Here is a 19590-nt window from a genome sequence, read left to right on the forward strand (position 1 = left end):
GAACCGGAATTTTAGTGGGGCTGGCACCACATTATTTATGATATTATATCTAATATATGAATTTGTATCATTAGGGGTAAATACATTCTCCAAGTGATTGGCAAATGCTTCGATTTTTTTCATTCTGCGTTATGAAGGCGTATGGACGACTCATATACAATAGGGCATTGCATATTTTTCACAGCTTTCCAGAGACTATATTCTGTTTTCTTAGTAGGGTCTAAGTTTTTAAGATAATTTCTCAGGTTAGATTCTTTATTAATCTTTAGGGCGACGTGAAGTCTTCTTTGACTCTGATTAAGTTTAGCCTTTACGTTCGAAGATCGCGATTGCTGCCATTGACGTCTGAGTGTTCTCTTTTCTTTGATAAGAGACTCAATGTTTTGAGGACATTTTGAATTTCTGTAATTTCCCAGGGTGACTGGGGGCGTGGACACTTTAACGGCGTTTGTTAAAATGTCTGTAAATATATCGACAGCGGATTGTATTTCATATTCATTTTGCAATGAGATGTTCTGTGGCAAGTGTGAGCTAACATACATTTTGTACTTTAACCAGTTCGTTTTCTTGTTAGGGAAACAAGAGTAAGAGTTTTGCAATTTACTTGGAACTTCTAATAACGTTAAAACTGTAGGCGAGTGGTCTGACGAGAGGTCCAGCGAAGGGATCACTGAAATAAATTCTCGTTTTATATTCTTGATTTCAGCGAAGTCAATGAGATCGGGAATCTTATTGAGGTCTGTAGGCCAATAAGTAGGTTGGCCACTAGATATGGCATCTAATCTGTTAGACGATATTGCTTCTAACAGTTGCATCCCTCTAGGAGTAATAAGGCGAGAGCCCCAAAATGTATGTTTTGCATTGTAATCACCAGCTGCTATAAATCTTGGACCTAGAGTCCTAAAATATTCGAGAAACTGCTCTCTATTAATATTATACCTAGAAGGACAATATATTGAAGATATTGTAACTCTACCATCAGATATATTTATAGATGTGGCCTGGATGTGGTCCGTTTTATATTCAGGCATTGGGAAATGTCTAATATCCTTTCTCACTAATATAGCTGTTCCACAACAAGCTCTACCACTTGGATGTTTTGTATCACAAGTATAGTATCCGTTAATTCTGGAAACAGTTCTTTATGGTAAAGTGTGTTTAAGAAACGAGTAGTACATCAATTTCCTGAAGGTGGAGAAATTGTTGTACTTCATTCTTATTTTGGCTAAGGCCGTTAGCATTCCAAAATCAAATTCTTAGAGAATTCATTTTTTATTTAGCAGGATCTGCATGAGCATGCTTTAATTCTGCATCAATTGTTGAAACATATTTCGCATATTCGCCATTTTGGTAATCATTTGGGTAATTGAACCCTCATTTGTCGTATTGGCATACGATTTGTTTTGAAAATTATCATTTATGATACCTCTATATTGAGCACTAGAAGCACCATTGTTTGTTTTCACTTGGGTAACTGGCCCCTCTTTTGTCGTATGGGCATACGATTTATTTTGATTATTGTTTTTTATGATACTTCTATATTGAGCACTAGAAGCATCAGGAAGGCTTGGAAAGTTAGAAGCCTTATATTGAGCATATAAAGGTCTTCTTGCCTTCGTTGATTCCTGCATTTAGCAATAAATTACTACATGTTTACTTAAGTTTTAAAATTTTCAAACTAAATCTTCGTTTTAGATTTCCGTAGAGTCAATAATATTTTAATCTGTCTAATACTTCAACATTTTTTAGTAAACAGTGGATTAATATTATTTTAAAATGTGCCCCAATGTTTATAGGATCAGCAGGGAAAGGATGTTCCGGATAAATTTCTCGAAACGTTTCCATTCTACATAAAGCTTAAACAAATTTTTTTATCATTTGAATTATGTTTCAAAAACTGGATAGAGAGTGTCATTTATTGGTAAAAAATTGCAATGGATTTTGGAGCATTCATCATGAATTATCAAAAAGCTTTACAATAGTGGAATGATTTGTTCTATTTAAGACTGCGGCAATTAAAAACCCTTTTATAATTGGGTCTCAAAATACTTCCTTTCTCATCCAATGTTTCGTCAATCGATATTCATGTATTGTGTTTCTTAATATCCTCGTTACAATTTGTGCAAATCTTTTTTTGAAATTTTCTATTAATTTTTTACTATTTCTTAAATTTTTGAGTATATTTTTAATTTAATTTAAATATATGGAAACTAAGCTACTTAAGTCAACGAAAATTAAATTTTTCTTTAAGTAGCTTAGTCCATTTATAATTGGAACTTAACAAAATAGTAAAATATAGAAATGAAAAATTACAATACAAACAAAATTCTATTAAGAAAACAAAATAATTGACAAAAAAAAAAAATGTTTGAAACATATGGTTGCAAATATAAACAAAACTAAAAAGTTGAAAATTAATACAATTTACAAATTTGCAAAGTAAAGATGTAAAATAACACAATACAAACGTTTTGAATTGATTTATAATAAAAAAAACTTATTTTTACAAATTGTTTGTTGTAATTTTTCAGATTGAGAGTAATTTATTTTTACTCTCTAAAATAAAGTTACTGGATATTTTTTACTGGAAAGTACGCGAACACACCTATTATAATATGTACATTAGGCAATAACTAATTTTGGCGAAATTTTTGGCATACCACCAAGTGATTGCCAATGTTGTATAAGTAATGAAAATCATTTTTTTAGGTCATTTGGAATCAAAAACATCACGCACCAACACCAATTTCTAAAATAAACCAAACTTTTTTTTCTCTGAAAAATTATATAAATAATTTCATAATATTTTTTTGGCAAATGTGTGGGATACTTCCCTTATTTAAAAATTATATTTTGAAGTATGTCCGCAAAATAATTAAAAATATTTTATAAAAAACTTTATTGCGTTTGGTGTGTGAACACACCGTGGTTTTTTATATTTTTTAATGCTCTATTCGACTATGCTATGCCAGTTTGCATATTTGCAAAAATTGTCAATAGTTATCTCCCTAATGTACATACCCATTCAAAATTATATGTAAAATAAATCTGGTGTATAATTTACACCACATCTTTATATACGTTAAAAAATTTCACGTCATAAGTTAAAGGATTAGGTTGAATTATGTATTTTTATATAAAAATATATATAGTTGTGTGAAAAATAATAATAACCACCTGCTAAAAAACAACTTCATTTAATTTTTTTTAAGTGAATTTAAAAAAAAATATTGAAAAATTAGTTAACATAATGAGTAGAGGAAGACACTATAGCGTGGAGAAAATTGATAAAAAAGTTTTATCAAGAAGGTAAATCTCAAAGACAAATAGCTGAAATTATTGGATGTTCAAAGAAAATGGTAGAAAATACTATAAAGTATGAAGAGAAACAAGAAGAGGAAAAAACAAAATATCTGAGACTTTAAAACAAGAAATACTGGGACCTTAAAAAGCAATATCAACTTGATATGGATACTTACTTCTACAATGCTTAAAAAATTATTTAAAAGCAAGAAGTTCACGTAAAGTGCCTTTTCTACGAAAACGCAATATAAAACAAATACTTGAATTCGTAAAAGAACACATAAATTGGCCTGTATCTAAATGACGTAATATTTTGAGGTAGGATTTAAAAAAAAAAAAATCAAACACAAACTACGAAGCGCCCAGAGTCTCTGGAGGGAATCGAACCCGCAACCCTCAGATTAATAGTCCAGCACTCTATTTACTAGTCCAGCACACTTGTCAAAGTGTATATGTAAAAGACTATCAAGAAAAACTTGATCGCTGCAGGGAGTGCAATGAAAAATGATGTATGTAATGCTTGTCTTCTATAAAAGTTCCTCAAGTTTCATTAAAATCGGCCCAAAAATATATAACATTTCGCTATCTTTTCTTTAGAAATTACAAATATTTAAAAATTTGACCTTTGACCTTCACGATTTAAGGTTATCGTTTTCCGATTTTAGTAAAACTTGCAGACCATAATTAAAATTACCAGGATTATAATATTATGAATAAGTTTTACTTAAAATTTATAACAGTAAGGAAATTGGGCTCATTGGCCAAAATATGGACAAAAAGTTAATTTTTCTTGAAAATCGTAAAATTTAAATCGCAGGTACGGAAAAATTGTAAGAGGTATTGACATAATTTTTTCATATTTTTATTCCCTATTTTGATCTCAATAAATCCCAATGTAATGATCAAAAAATTCTGAAATTTGTTTAACAAAATTTTTAAAAATTTGAAAATGGAGATTTGAAACAGCCGTTAAAAAAAATAATTTTTTTTGGCCATACCTGCGAATAGGTTAACGGTATCCTACCAAGACAAAAACTCATACACAAGTAAATACGAATATATTTTAAATAAAAGTTAGCTTTTATTTTAAATTTTCTCGAAATATGTTAATTTTTTTTCCTAAATTTTTTGTTCAAGTGGCCTGAAACACGTTAATGGTCTGGCGATGTTGTAATAACTTTAACATTTTTAACCAAATTTTGTCATTTATATCTCATTACAACGATAATTACGTACACATTTCGATTCTTTTGCATTCAATTGCAAAAGTATTTATTTAGTAGCAAAATTTTTTCAAAAACTGAAAAATTTGCATCTTTCTCTTATTTTAGCGATAATACAGTTTTTGGGTCATTTTGACCCAAAGGAGATACAGGGTTAATTTCCAATTTTTTTTTTAATGTAATATTCATTAATATAAATAAATCTACATATTTCTAGAAAACAATGCAGACAGTTAACGAGTTTCACCTATTTATTCCATATAAATAGTATAATTTTGCATATATCTGAACTTTGACCCGGATGTGCGTCCAGAAATCGTTGCCCGATTTGGCTCAAATTTTAACTTAACATTTAGGCCTAGAGTCACAATATTCCATCCGGCACTCTTTGAAATCTAAAAAAAAAATCGGCTGTCACTCTAATGTACATACTACATAAATAAACAGAATTGTAAAACAAATAAAGTAAATATATGTAAATCTGTATGAATTAAAATTAAACTATTATTTTCACTGGGGATTTTTGGGGATATCACAAACTGTTTTTTGGGGAATTTCGGGGATGAAAAATTCTCACGAAGGTGAAGGTTATAATAATGAAGAAATACAACAGTACTGAATTGTCCATCCCCGCAACAATCTTTTTGATTTAAAAGTTAAAAAGAAGAAGAATTTACGTTTTGTCGTAGAAGAAGAAGAGAAAAGGAAAGAAATATTTTATTTTTATTATTACTTTTTTAAATTTCATTGCAATATTTTAGTATAAATTGTATTCTTTAGAACTTCTTTTTCAAACAAATTATAATTTATAAAAATATTTCCTTATTTAAAGATCTAATTAATAAATAAAGTAATTTTAGTTGTTTATTGTGAAGATTAAATAACCAACCATCACATGTTTTTTGTATTTTTTAATTTTGGAAAAATGTCAAATGTAATCAAAGTACTTTTTTACATTATTTTTATATTTAGATATGAGAGTATATAACTCTACTATTAAACGTATTTTGGATTGTATACCGGGAAAAAAACGTTTCGGACTATATCGATTTCTTCCAGTATTTTTCGGTTTGGGAGCTGCATTGGAATACTCTATGATAAATTGGACAGTTGGAGAAACGAATTTCTGTAAGTTAAAGTAAAATATTTAATAGCATGAAAGTTTACTAATACAAATTTTATTTCAGATCGGACGTTTAAAAAACGCCAGGCGAAAAACTACGTTGAGGAAAAACTACACCATACCATTACTCGGGACACAACCCAAACTTCGTAAATTTATATTGTTCACTTTGTCGGGATGCCTGCTGGTGTATCGTGGGGCCAATACATAAAGTTTATGTCGTGTGCTTTACTCTCTATGATGGCCGGCTCACAATTGGTCCATATGTACTATAAACCTCTTAAAGATTTAGATTCATATATTGAGCAAGAAATGAAACAAGCCAAAAAAACTTAACCGCCGTTTTACAATATGTATTCTAATACTTTTCTTCATTAAATGGGACATTTTTAAATTAATTATTTTTCGAATTTTTCTAGACGTTAAAATTAATTTAGGGCCTCATTTTATAAAACGAAGCGTTCAGAAACGCAAGCAATTTGTATGAAGAATACTGGGAAAAAGAGTTTAACTTTAGTATTTTCCATAGAAATTTATTTTAACGTTTGTCATTTCGTTTTATAAAACTAGACCCTTAATTATATTATTTAATTTTTTTATTTTGAACCCATTTAATAACCCGGTAACTACTTTAGACAAGCCGTCTATTATTTGCGTCAATTCTTTTAGATACAATAATTTATTTAAAACCAAAGTTAAATTAAGACAAGGTGCAATGGATACATCACATTATATTGCGTTAAATATCTGTTTTTTATTATAAAAATAAATATGGTTAGAAATTTCGTTGCCTTATTTTAGTATGTAACATTAAAGTTTCGTTTGCATATACATATTTTGTTAATGGTAGCTGAAATAAATAATAAGTTTTGAGGCAATGGCTAGCATATATGTAATTGAAAAGTTTTAAAGTTATAATTTTAAATAATAAAAGAACGAAAATATATTCCTAACTTCTTTTTTAATTTCTTATCGAACATACTTACGAAATAAAAACAAGTCGGCACTTTCTAAATACTTAATTAAATATTTATTTCTTACTTTTTACACTTTACAAATAAATTAATTTAATACTAAATTTTCCTCCCCATTCGTCAATGCATCATTGTTTTGTACAAAGTTATTTATAAAACTGCGATTAGCTGCTATAGCAGTGGCCGCATCATTTGCACTAAGCTTATTATGAATTTTACGATGATTTTTCAAACATGTTGGCTGCCGATAGGCCTGACCGCAAATATCGCATACGTAAGGCTTTTCACCAGTGTGTATATATATGTGGTGGCGTAAGGTTTTTCGTGAGGCAAAGCTTTCACTGCAATGTGGACACTGGAAAGGTTTTAGTTTTTGATGTACCGCTCTAATGTGGGCTTCCACCTGATATTTGCGAACGAACTCTCGACCGCAGAACTTGCAGGCCAACTTCTGGTCAGAGTGCACCAACATGTGGGAGTCCAACATGAATTGTTTAGCTACTCGACGGCCACATATTTTACATTCGAATTTCTTTTCGTCAGCATGTACTCGCAGTTTGTGATACTTAAGTGTGTACTGAGAATGAAACGATTTTTTACATTCCTCGCATTCCAAACGATCCTTAGGCAGCAGTTCTTTACGCTTCAGATCCTCTTCAGTTGGATGGCGAGTTTTCATGTGATAACGTAAATTTGAACTCTGTTTAAACGTGGCTCCACACTGTTCACATACGTATTGATGCGTCGACTCCATATTGAGATGCTTAAAACGTACATGACGTTGTAGCGTTATAAAGTTGCTATACTTTTTATCACATCCCGACACACTACAATCATACGAGTCTTGTTTACGTTCATGTACGTCTCTAATGTGAGTAGACAATCCTCCCACAAATGAATATGCCTTATCACAAAGTTGGCACCTGAAAGCCTTTTTTTGACCTTCATGTACTTTACGGACGTGTGCCTCCAGGGTAAGTTTGTGACCAAACTTGTGCTGACATTGATCACACTTATACCTATTGGCTAAACCTTTCTTACGACCACTGTTTAAAATATAATGTCGTTTTTTCTTTTCTATCTTTGCTGGCTTTGACAGTATATTTGCCTGTGTATTAAACTCACTGTCAGATGATGCTTCACCATCGGAATCTAGTTCAGTTTTTATAATTTCTAAAGGTTGTTTTTCTAACTCTATGCTATTTCTAGATGTTGAACTGGTGGAATTATTTTCTTTTAAGTCGTCCTTCGATTGTTTTTCTGTTTCCTGTGATTCGACTCTAAATTCACGATTTGAAAATGAGTTTTCTTCATTCAATTTAACATTGCATTTTCTTGGTTTTTGTTTTCTTACTTTATCTGCTATTTCGGAATGTGGAATTTTATTACTTAGTACTTCATTATCGGACGAATCATCACCTGGATCTTGGAACGAACTTTCCTGCCAATCGAAATTTTCATCACTGTCACCCTGTTCCGCCGCCCATTTGTCTGTTTTATTTTTAGTCTGTAACGCCGTTATGGTTTCAAGTTTTTTATTTATTGATTCATTTTCTACCGTCATATTAGACTTTTTGGATTTGCGGTAATTTGATTTACTATTGGGAAGAGAATCACTTTTCCCTTTAGCTCTTCGTGTTCTTGGTTTTCTTATATTCTCTGGCTTTTGTGTATTTTGAAATGGATCTGGGTCCATATTATTGAAATCGTTATTGTTATCGGTGTCATCTAGAATAATTGCTTCGGTCTCCATCAAAGAATCCTTCAGCTAAAAGTGAAATAATCGTTTTTTCATCATATGTATACTATGTTCAAATCTATTACCGACATTAAGCACTTTGTTTAACTTACAAATAAATTGAAAATGTCATCTTTCACGCAATCACTTATTTGTTCCACTTTATTGTCCTTACATTCGAGTCCATCATCATTCAGCTCTATTTTAGGTACCATACAATTGCCACTGAAGACTTTGTATAGTTTCTTAGCACTATCCATAGCCTTATTTTGAAACGTCTCAAACGTTTGCAAGTGCTTCAAACATTCCAAGCATACATATTGCGGGTATGATTGATCATTGCACAAATCCACTCCACCTTCTGTGTACACATATTTTTCCAGCATTTCTTGCAATTGCTTATTTGTGTTGATATCGACAAACTTGTTTGAAAAATAAGTGACTACATTCTCATCATTGTCTTCATCTTTCAGTAGTTTACACAAACAAGTGCGACACCGTTCCTTCGCATTATTTTTCGTTAATGTTATCATAACTACTAATTTACATTCAGTAATTAAATTTTTATAAAATTTTCGCAAAAAATTGGAATTATTTGTTTACAAACGCTAAAGCGAATTTTAGTAGAAATGTCAAAATCAAATAAATTGTTGGGCAAAAAAATAACAACTTCAAGTTTCTGACTAAAAGGAACAATGTGGAATAAAACAACATCTCTGAGCATATTTATACCACCACCGTGAAATGTAGTGTTTTTTAATCTCTATTAAAATCCCTTCGTGAAAACTACTTTTGCTTTACCTAGCGTTTACACATGCAAGTAACAGTTCGAAAAACACAATAAATTCACACTTTTGCACTAACACAATCACACATGCAGCTCACTGTCTATTTAATTAGGTGGACAGTGATTTTCGACACTTTCATACAAGTGATGACAAATAGAGTTGCCAATAAATAGTTCTTGAAAAACATTTACAAAATGAACTTTTACTTGCATGTGTAAACGCTCAAGCAACTTGTAGACATTTCGATGTATTTTCGATAATAATAATACCAAGCACAAATGTCAAACTACATATGTAAAAAATATCCACCGGTACGCCCGTATGTCAAACTCTATATATAAAAAATAAGTGAATTCGCCTGTATTTATTTCAATTCGCCACTGCTGTTACCTTGTTAAATACGCCTATAATACGCTTAAATACGGCAAATTGAAATAAATACAGGCGAATTCACTTATTTTTTATATATAGAGTTTGACATGTAGTTTGACATTTATGCGTGTTATTTCTATAATCAGCTGTGCTGCCGATGGCACCTTATTAAATGCACCTTGAATACGTATCATGGTGTAATGATATACAAGGTGACATTAATCAAACAGCTGATTATTTTTTTGCTCGAGTTTGTTTACAACTTCAATCTTGTCAAAATTTTTTTTTGCTGTAGTTTGTATACATTATGTCAGTTGTTTTTGACACTATAAAAGTTATTTGTTTTTGTATTGTTGTATTTGTTGGCGTAACGCATACACCTTATAATCATTACGCCATGATACGTATTCTCAACCAAGGCGAATTTATATACCAGGTGGTATTGATAGCACAGCTGATTAATGTTGTTTAGAGGTTTGAGCTGTCAAATTATCTTGTGTTTGTTGCGGCGAATGCTACAACAAACGTAAAAGTAACAAAAACAACAGGCAAACTTTGACAGCTGAAACCACATAAACAAAAACAAATTGCATGTGGTTTTTGTAAATGTTGTACTTGTTGTAGAATCAACACCACCTGGTATATAAATTCGCCTTGTTCTCAACTTTCATCAATCTACTTGCATGTGTAAACGCAGCGTTAACTGTATATGGTAGTTGTCAAAGTAAATTAATAAAGTAGACTCAGTAGAACAGCTGACTATTTTTTTTACTTTGCTCTGAACTGTCAATTTACTTGTGGTTGTTGTGGCGAAAAATACAACAAGCCCAACAGCAAAAACAACAACAGGCAACTTTGACAGCTCAGACCTTAAACCAAAATTGCTTGTGGTTTTTGTAAATGTTGTATTTGTTGTAGTACTGTCCAAGGCGTATTAACAAGGTGAGTGCGTCCCGGCAACAAATACAACAATGCAAAAACAACAGCCAATTTGTTTTTGTTAAAATGTACGTTAAATGTCAAAATCAAGGCGAATTAAAATATTACTATGTTATTTACAATAACAAATGTAAACATAAACAATGTTTGACATATAGCAAGGCGAATTTATAGAAGGTGACGACAGAACTACAACAAATACAACATATACAAAAACAACAGGTACTTTGTTTTTGTAAAAAGATAAGTGAACTGTCAAAGTTGCCTGTGGTTGTTTTTGCTTTTGGGTTTGTTGTATTTTTCGCCACAACAAACACAAGTGAATTGACAGTTCACTTGTCTAAACAACTGAATAAAAAAAATAATCAGCTGTTCTTCTGTCGTCACCTTCTATAGATTCGCCTTGACCAAGGCGTATTTAACAAGGTGACAGCAGTGGCGAATTGAAATAAATAGAGGCGAATTCACTTATTTTTTATATATAGAGTTTGACATACGGGCGTACTAGCGGATATTTTTTATATATGTAGTTTGACATTTGTGCGTGCTATTTCTATAATCAGCTGTGCTGTCGATGGCACCTTATTAAATGCACCTTGGCCTTGACATATAGTGTACATAAAACCACAGCGAATTAAGAAACAGCTGATTTTATGCACTCACCTTGTTAATACGCCTTGGTACTGTCGCTACCAAGGCGAATTTATACAAGGTGGAGTCAGTCAAACAGCTGATAATTTTTTTTTTCGCTTTTTGGTTTTAACAGTTGTCAAAGCTTGTTTTTATATTTAAATATCTACATATTCTAATCGTATTAACAAACTATTTATTTTTTACATAAATAAGTAAAGCTCTCACTATACAATTATCTACACTACATTAAGTTTTAATACATATTTGTTTATTTTTTCATTTTTGTTTTTTGACATTTGTTAAGACCAATTGTTGTATTTGTAGAACTGATAGCACCTTGTATAAATTCGCCTTGGTCGCTACTTTATTAATTTACTTTGGTAGTTGTATTTAAATATTTGGCATAAATCATGAACAGTGAAACAGCTTGCATTTTTATAATTTTGTTTTGGTAGATAGCTTTCATAATTAGAAGCACAAAAACGTTAACATTTTTGCCAGCTCTCTCTTAGTTTAAGAGTTATAGGAATTTAAAGTCAATATATATAATAGTACATTTCTCATATATTTGGAAAACAATTTGAATACCTTTAATAATTGTGAGCCAAAAATTCCTTTTTGAATTTATATGACAGTACTTCAGAAAATTTTGATATAGAGAAAAAGTGATTTTAGCGAAGCCGGTGTTCGATACACCTCAGAGCAAGGCGAATCTATAGAAGGTGACGACAGAAGAACAGCTGATTATTTTTTTTATTCAGTTGTTTAGACAAGTGAACTGTCAATTCACTTGTGTTTGTTGTGGCGAAAAATACAACAAACCCAAAAGCAAAAACAACCACAGGCAACTTTGACAGTTCACTTATCTTTTTACAAAAACAAAGTACCTGTTGTTTTTGTATATGTTGTATTTGTTGTAGTTCTGTCGTCACCTTCTATAAATTCGCCTTGCCTCAGAGTTTAAAGTTTCTACGCCCGGCCGAAGGCCTGCAATACAAAAAATATGAATATTAACAAAAAAAAATTATAAAAATATAAACTCTTACTGGGATTTTGATTTGTTCCGAAGATGCTAAACAAGGAGTAGAAATATTGCAAATATGAAACAAATATTTTAACTATAGCTAAAATTGTATTATTTTCTAATTTATTCACAATTAAGTGAATTCGCTTAATTTGTATGTGCGTACTTTCAGTGTAATTTTTACATGATTGATATCTCATTTTGTTCCTACTACATGTGGCTTTGCGATAAAGCAATAGATCTAAAAAATTTCTGCCGTTTTCTATTTTTCATGATTTTTTTAAAATAAAAAATTGGATATTTTTACATAAAAAATATATTTTTTACTTCAATTTGTCATTATAACTCCGAAACTACTGAGCCGTTTAAAACGCAATATATATGTGAACATTTGTACATAGCACGGGTAAAATGTTTTCAATATTCAATTCGAAATGAATTAATCGATTTTTATCTTCGATATCTCTTTTTGTTGGTATTATATGCGGCTTTGCGACAAAGTAATAAAACTGAACAAGTTCTGCCGTTTTCGATTTTTCATGAGTTTTTTAAAACACAAAAATTTGGTATTTCCACATATAAAATATATTTGTTGCTTCAATTTGTTATTATAACTCCGAAGCTACTAAGCCGATTAAAACGAAATGTATAACCGGATTAAAGGTTATGTAAATCTGAACTTTTTTAAGTTTACTTCAATATCGGACTAACCGTTTTTGAGTTATCATAAATTATGTGGAGAAACATTTAAAAAAATTCACAATTTTAGAAAAAAATCTATCCATAGAATTTAAAAATTTTACCATTTTTGTACTACTGGACCCACAATACATCAAAATTGTGTAATGGTTTCAAAAGCCTCCAAATTTTTTTCGATTTTGTTGCCCTGTGTAATCGTTCGACAAAACGAGTCTTAAAAAAACCGAAAAGTAAATACCACAAAATTGGCCGAAGAACTCACAACAATATCAGAAGATATTGTTTATTCACGAACAATTCAAAGAACCTTAAATAATAATGGTAATTAAAGCAGAAATCCTCGTAAATTAGCGAACGGATCGCAAACTTCGTTTGGAATTCATCCAAAAGCACTTTGAAAAGAACATGGAATTCTGGAAGCGAGTTTTGTTCACTGATGAGATAAAGTATGGCGCAAAACAAATACAGCAATGGATCCGAAAAACTTACTTGCTACAGTTAAGCATGGTGGTGGCAGTGTGACGGTTTGGGGTACTGTCGCTGCTTCTGGAGTGGGAAAATTAGTGATTATTGAGGGTAATATGGATCGTTATCAGTACAAATACATTTTGGAACAACATTTGAGAGCACCAGTTGATATTTTAACACTTGGTTAAAGTTGAATATATCAGAAAGATAACAATCCGAAACATACGTCTCAAACAGTCAAAGATTGGCTACTCTACCATGCCCCACGGCAATTAAATGTTATTGAGCGCGTGTGGGAAATTCTACAACGGACGATCCGAAAACATCTTATTACTTGTGTACCAATGTTAAAGGAGAAACTTCCAGAAGAATGGCAAAATGTAACATCCGCAGAACTGGAAAATTTAGTTACTTCGATGCCCAGACGCTTGTATATGCCCGTGATGGCCCAACGAAATATTGAATTTAATGAATATTTGTAGGGTGAATGCACCAGTAGTCGGCAGTTTAACTTTTTTTCAGTTTTTAAAGTGATACCATTATGAGTGCGAACATGATATTGGGATGTAAATGGGTTATTGTTGTTTAGTAATTTGTATAGTTTTAGACTCAATTAATTCTTTTCAAGCAGTTTTTATTAAATTTGAGCAATTTACGTTTTTTTGAAAAAACACGATTTGTACCCGAAGTCGGCACCCTTGATCCTAATGTCGGCAATTTGTGACCCAATTGTCGGCATAGCATTTTTTATTAAGAAAAGAATAAAATCTTAAAAGAATTCAAGTTATTATACCCTTCAGCTTCGTGAGAAGGGTATATATAAGTTTGTCATTCCGTTTGTAATTTCTACATTTTTTATTTCCGACCCTATAAAGTATATATATTCTGGATCCTTATAGATAGCGGAGTCGATTAAGCCATGTCCGTCTGTCTGTCTTTCTGTCCGTCTGTCTGTCTGTCTGTCTGTCTGTCTGTTGAAATCAGTTTTCTGAAGACCCCAGATATCTTCGGGATCCAAATTTTCAATAATTCGGTCAGACATGCTTTCGAGAATTTTGCTATTTAAAATCAGCAAAATCGGTCCACAAATGGCTGAGATATGAGGAAAAAACCAAGACAACCTCTATTTTTGACCTATTTTTTACCTATATCTGGATTACTAAGACATTAATATAGACAATATGGATATCTAATGATAGATATTTCAAAGACATTTGCAACGACGTATATAAGACCATAGTAAGTTGGACCTACAATGGGTCAAAATCGGGAAAAAAATTTTGAACCCGAATTTTTTTTAAAAAAAAAAAAAATTGAAAAAACAAAAAAAAAAAATTTTAAAATTTAAAAAAAAAAAATTTTAAATTTAAAAAAAAAAATTTTAAAATTTAAAAAAAAAAAAATTTTAAATTTAAAAAAAAAAATAATTAAATTTAAAATAATAATCGAAAAATTTTTTTTTCAAAAAATTCAAAAAACAACTGGAAAAAAAATTAAATTTTGTTTACCTAAAAATATTTAAAATTTTGAAGTATAATTTGGTGAAGGGTATATAAGATTCGGCACAGCCGAATATAGCACTCTTACTTGTTTTTTATTTAAAATATCAGCCATTTAAATAAATACTAATAAAAAACATAAATTAGTGCATTTGAGGTGAAACCACTGTGGGCAAATATCATATCCTACGTTTTTAGACCATCATCCTCAGGATCTGTGTCCAAATCCTCTTCACATGTGCCCCTAACTCGTTTTATCTTCCTTTTTTAATTTGTTTTGGTTTATTTTATTTTTCTATTATGGTCACTGTAATTATGTATATGTTTGCGGTAACCATTTATGTTTATTTTATGTTTAAGTTACTATTCACATCATTGTAGCAATCATATATACATATGATTGTAGTAAATATGTATGTGTTTGTGGCAACCATGTTTATGATGTAATACTTCAACATATTGTGTTGTTCTAGTATTATGGTTATCATATTCTGAGATCAACATATTATGATAAATCATTATCATGAAAATGATTGCCATAAATATATATTTATTTACAATCATGTTAATGGTAACGTAGACATATTATGGTTACCGCAATCATATACAATATCCCAGTGACCATAATATTATTAAAAAACTTTGAAAAAATTTGAAATGTACAACTACAACTTGTTGGGATTGGACTTGAACAGTTAAAAGGCTGAAACCAAGTATTTGAATAATTATTTGATAAAGTTGGAGATGAGTAGTGAACAGGTTTCAACGTTTCATTGTGATTTTCTGCAGCTAAAGTTGGCGATACTACCATATTTTCAACTTTTCCTTGTTAATTATGAACGTGCCTGCCTCTATAGTAAGATTACTCACAATTTCAATAGTTTGATAATTTATTTTTAAGTTATTGTTCTCTTCGATAATGTCATCGGAATCAATTCTACGCTCATATTAGGAGCTAGTCGGTTGACTATTTCAAAAGCTAGATCCAAATCCGTTTCTTTTCTCATTTTTAGGCCGATCACCTACTAATAACTCCAACTGATTTAGTAAAGAGCCTGTTTATTAAGGTACCTTACATGATTATTTTAGAGAGAACAGTTTAAAAAGCCCTTTATACCATTTCTTTCCGGGTAGATCATATACAAATGGTGTGGTTTGCTGCTCTTCCTTCACGATTGATTGAACCGTGTTAAGTTAATCCTCACTTTCTTTGGAATTAGATAACACTGTTTGCGGCCCCATTCTCATAGGACCTTCGGAACCGTATAATTTGTCCTATATTTTTGAACGCGGAACTCCATATTGGCACCTAATACAGAAATCGGGCTTTCTCTCGCATAGAAAACATTTTAAGGCTTTTACAGGATATTTGTGCATGGGTTTTTTTTCTGGAGTGTCCATATTTGGAATTCTAAGATGTTAGAATTAATAATACCTACTGAATCTCTAAATATTACTTTGTTTAACGATCTCCAGTCAAATAAAAAGCTGCTGCCGAGTTCAGGATGCTTGGTCTCCTATACTCGGCAGTTCTTAAAATGCTCAATTAAAACTGTGCCGACTATTGGGTAAACTCATTTCAAACTCATTTTCTTCAAATCTGTTGTCAAGAGAGATGAGTAATAAACAAATTTGTAGAATTTGAGCTTAATACAAAAAATTAGCAATTTTCCTGAAGTCGGCATCACTATGCCGACTATTGAAAATCATAGAAATTTTTGTTCCTAATGACGGCATCAATTAAAATAACCAAAAAAAATATTTTTTGTGAAAACTTTCACATTGTAGGTAATATTTAAACAAAGTTTTATCTGTTAACACCACTCTGGTAAAAATATTACTTAAATTGATATGGTTACTAACTTGTTTTAGTTGGCCTTGCCACTAAAAAATTTCTTAAAAAACAGGCACTTCCGCACCAGTTGAAAGATGGTCACTTAATGAGGACAAAAATAGATGAAAATACTCATCTCACCCAAATTTAAACATTACATAAAGATAAATGAGTGTATGTTTAATTAAAGTTAAATCTTACTTTTGTATAAAATTATCGTTATTCTTATTTATTAAGCTTTTAAGTCAAAAATGCCGACTACTGGGTCATGCCGACTATAGAGCTACCCTATTCGCTGAAAAATTTTTATTTAGTGTACAGATCGTATGTAGACTTTTTTTGTCAACATATTTTTTTAATTTTTTGTGTACCTATAACAGTTTAAATTAATTATAAATTTAGCGATATTTTTTGGTTATATTAATAAAAATGCATTTGAAATAAAACTGCATCATTGCTTTTACTTATTGTGGTTTAGAAGTCCGCGAGTTACGAAAATAATAGTCGTACGTAGACTATTGTTGGTCACTGTAAGTATAACGGCCATTTCAAGTATTGAATGTTTTACCCAAGTATAAAAACAAACTAAAATATATGTATACACATACATATTTATTTCATTCTTATGTGTTTAAAGTATTTACTAAGCTTAAGTTAATTTCTGGTAAATTATTAATAAGATCCTGCCTTTCTGTATCTTTACCAAAATGTATCTTTCGGTGCGTCTTCATTGCGGTGCGTTGGCGAAATCCTTGACCACAAACATTACATTTATAAGGTTTTTCTCCAGTGTGAATAAATCGGTGATGACGCAGTGTTTGCATGGCGCCAAATGCCTCACCGCAAAAATCACAAATATGTTGTTTTACTTTTAAGTGAACCAACCTCATATGATGAGTTTTATCGCCGTGCTTAACGAAACGCACCTCACAGCCTTCAAAATCGCATTTGATACGTTCAGTGTATTTGATGTGGGTACGCTTATGTTGATTTAACAACGTTTTACGTGTAAATCCCATTTGGCACTCGGGGCACTTAAATGGTTTTATATTGGATGGGTTGTGATTGCCTATCACGTGATATTTGAGTGAGTATTGGGTTTTGAAAACCTTCGGACAATGATCGCATTTTATTTGATCTGTTTCAGTATGTTTGTTTATGATATGACGCGACAACGAATATTGATGAGCTGCAATAAAACCGCACTGATCACAAATGGAACGCATGGCCTCTTTCTGCTCGGAATGCTTATTGGTCAGGTGTTGTTTAAGAATTACTGCTGTTTTAAATATTTTATCACATTTGTCACATTTAAATATTTCTTTCGATTTTTCACTGTGACACTCTCGTTTATGCTGCAAAAGAGTTTTGTACAGATTATATGCTTTATCACATTGTAGACATTGGTATGGACGTCTGATACCCTCGTGTACTTGTTTCACATGCCCATCATACTTATTTTTCTCCCAAAAATATTGATTGCATGGTTCGCATTGATATCGAACTTTTTTTGCCGCATTATCATTATCGCCGATGTCTGTGGTATATTCATTCTGAATTTCTGGGCGTATTTGATTTTTGTTACACTTAAGTAATGATTTTCTGGTCTTATAAGTTTTCTTTAATATACACGATGATTTTCTAGTCTTTTTATTCTTTTGAGAATTTTTTATTTTTATACGTTTTTGATTTAGCGGCTTTTTAGGTGTAAAATCAATATCATCCGCGTTATCTGAAGAGCTGTGAACACAATCATCATCATAATCTTTTGATATTGGTATTTCTATTTCTTCAGTTTCTAATTCCCTATTTAGTTGAGTGCCATCATCTATATGAGTTGCTTTGTACTGAATATCATTGATTGGCGTATTTGAATGACTATTCGTATAAAATGGAGATTCTGTTTCATATTTTTCTACCTCGTGTATATCGACTAAGGCTTCGGCATCAATCAAATACTCATTAAACTGAAAGAATTAAAAATTATTCATATAATGTAATGTTATCCATTTAGATATATATATACATTAGTGTGGGTCGATTTTTTTTTAACGAAAAGTCGTATAGCAGAAACGCATTCTAGGAAAATTCTAAAAATTTTCCCCAAGAATCCATAGGTCTAAAATCAAATCCTACCTTGCGCATTTCGTCTTTTATACAATAATATTTTAGTATGTATTAATTTTTTTATTGGATAAAAGACGAAATGTGCAAGATAGGATTTAATATAGGTCTAATATTTCTTGAGGAAACTCTCTTAGAATTTTCCGTAGATTGCGTTTTTGCTATACGATTTTTTACTTTTTGATCGTCCATACAAATCGAACCAGCCTAAAATACATACATATGTATGCCATATTCAGCAAATTCTGTTTAACAAACTTAAATTTGTATGGCAAATACATATATTTCCTCTAAATTAAGCATATTTATGAATTATTCAATCACTTACATTTTCATTTTGTGTGTTCTTTTTAAAATTGCCTTCATCTTTGTTTTCAGTTTTAAGAACTTCTTTTTCTAATACATTTCTTATTTTTTCATCGGCCGTAATAGCTAGTTGGTAGAGTTTTAAAAAATCCATCCATTTGTCGAAACAGGAGCGACACAGAAATGGTGCATAGTAACACAAACTATCGTCACCCGCAGTAGTCCTCGCAAGGCATACTTCTATTAAACGCTCTAGGTCAGGGCATTTACTTGTGGGAATAGCTTTTGTAGTATGATCTTCAATAGTTATCTCTAACTTGATCAGACAGGTACGACAATATTGTCGCAAATTTTCCACAGACAACATCATTTAAAATGTAAACAAAAAATAAATATCCATATCAAGTCAATAAAAAAATTCTCAAATGATAACAATTGTATTCTACAAGACGAATTCATATAAGGTCAGTCAAACAGTTGATTACATTTTTCGCTTGTTTGGTTCTAGCGTCTATCAAAGTTTGTTTTCATATCTCAATATTT

General features: G+C 31.1%; 3 protein-coding genes across 3 annotated transcripts; 2 read left to right on the forward strand and 1 right to left on the reverse strand.

Moving 5' to 3' along the window:
• Nucleotides 1-5478: 5478 nt before the first annotated feature.
• sloth1 (sloth 1) lies at nt 5479-6043 on the forward strand. The gene is made up of 2 exons (XM_065506982.1): nt 5479-5654; nt 5714-6043. The coding sequence occupies exons 1-2, from the start codon at nt 5501-5503 to the stop codon at nt 5800-5802; spliced, it is 243 nt and encodes an 80-aa protein (XP_065363054.1). The 5' UTR covers nt 5479-5500; the 3' UTR covers nt 5803-6043.
• Nucleotides 5827-6595, forward strand: sloth2 (sloth 2). Its single transcript, XM_065506983.1, has one exon. The coding sequence runs from the start codon at nt 5827-5829 to the stop codon at nt 5983-5985; it is 159 nt and encodes a 52-aa protein (XP_065363055.1). The 3' UTR covers nt 5986-6595.
• Nucleotides 6596-6699: 104 nt separating this feature from the next.
• Nucleotides 6700-19482, reverse strand: LOC135956675 (zinc finger protein 729). The gene is made up of 4 exons (XM_065507225.1): nt 19070-19482; nt 17244-18584; nt 8475-8957; nt 6700-8391 (listed from the first exon to the last, which is right to left on the reverse strand). Exons 1-4 carry the CDS (start codon nt 19415-19417, stop codon nt 6712-6714), a joined length of 3852 nt encoding a protein of 1283 aa, XP_065363297.1. The 5' UTR covers nt 19418-19482; the 3' UTR covers nt 6700-6711.
• Nucleotides 19483-19590: the final 108 nt, after the last annotated feature.

Source organism: Calliphora vicina, chromosome 4, assembly GCF_958450345.1.
Source record: "Calliphora vicina chromosome 4, idCalVici1.1, whole genome shotgun sequence".
NCBI lineage: Eukaryota > Metazoa > Arthropoda > Insecta > Diptera > Calliphoridae > Calliphora > Calliphora vicina.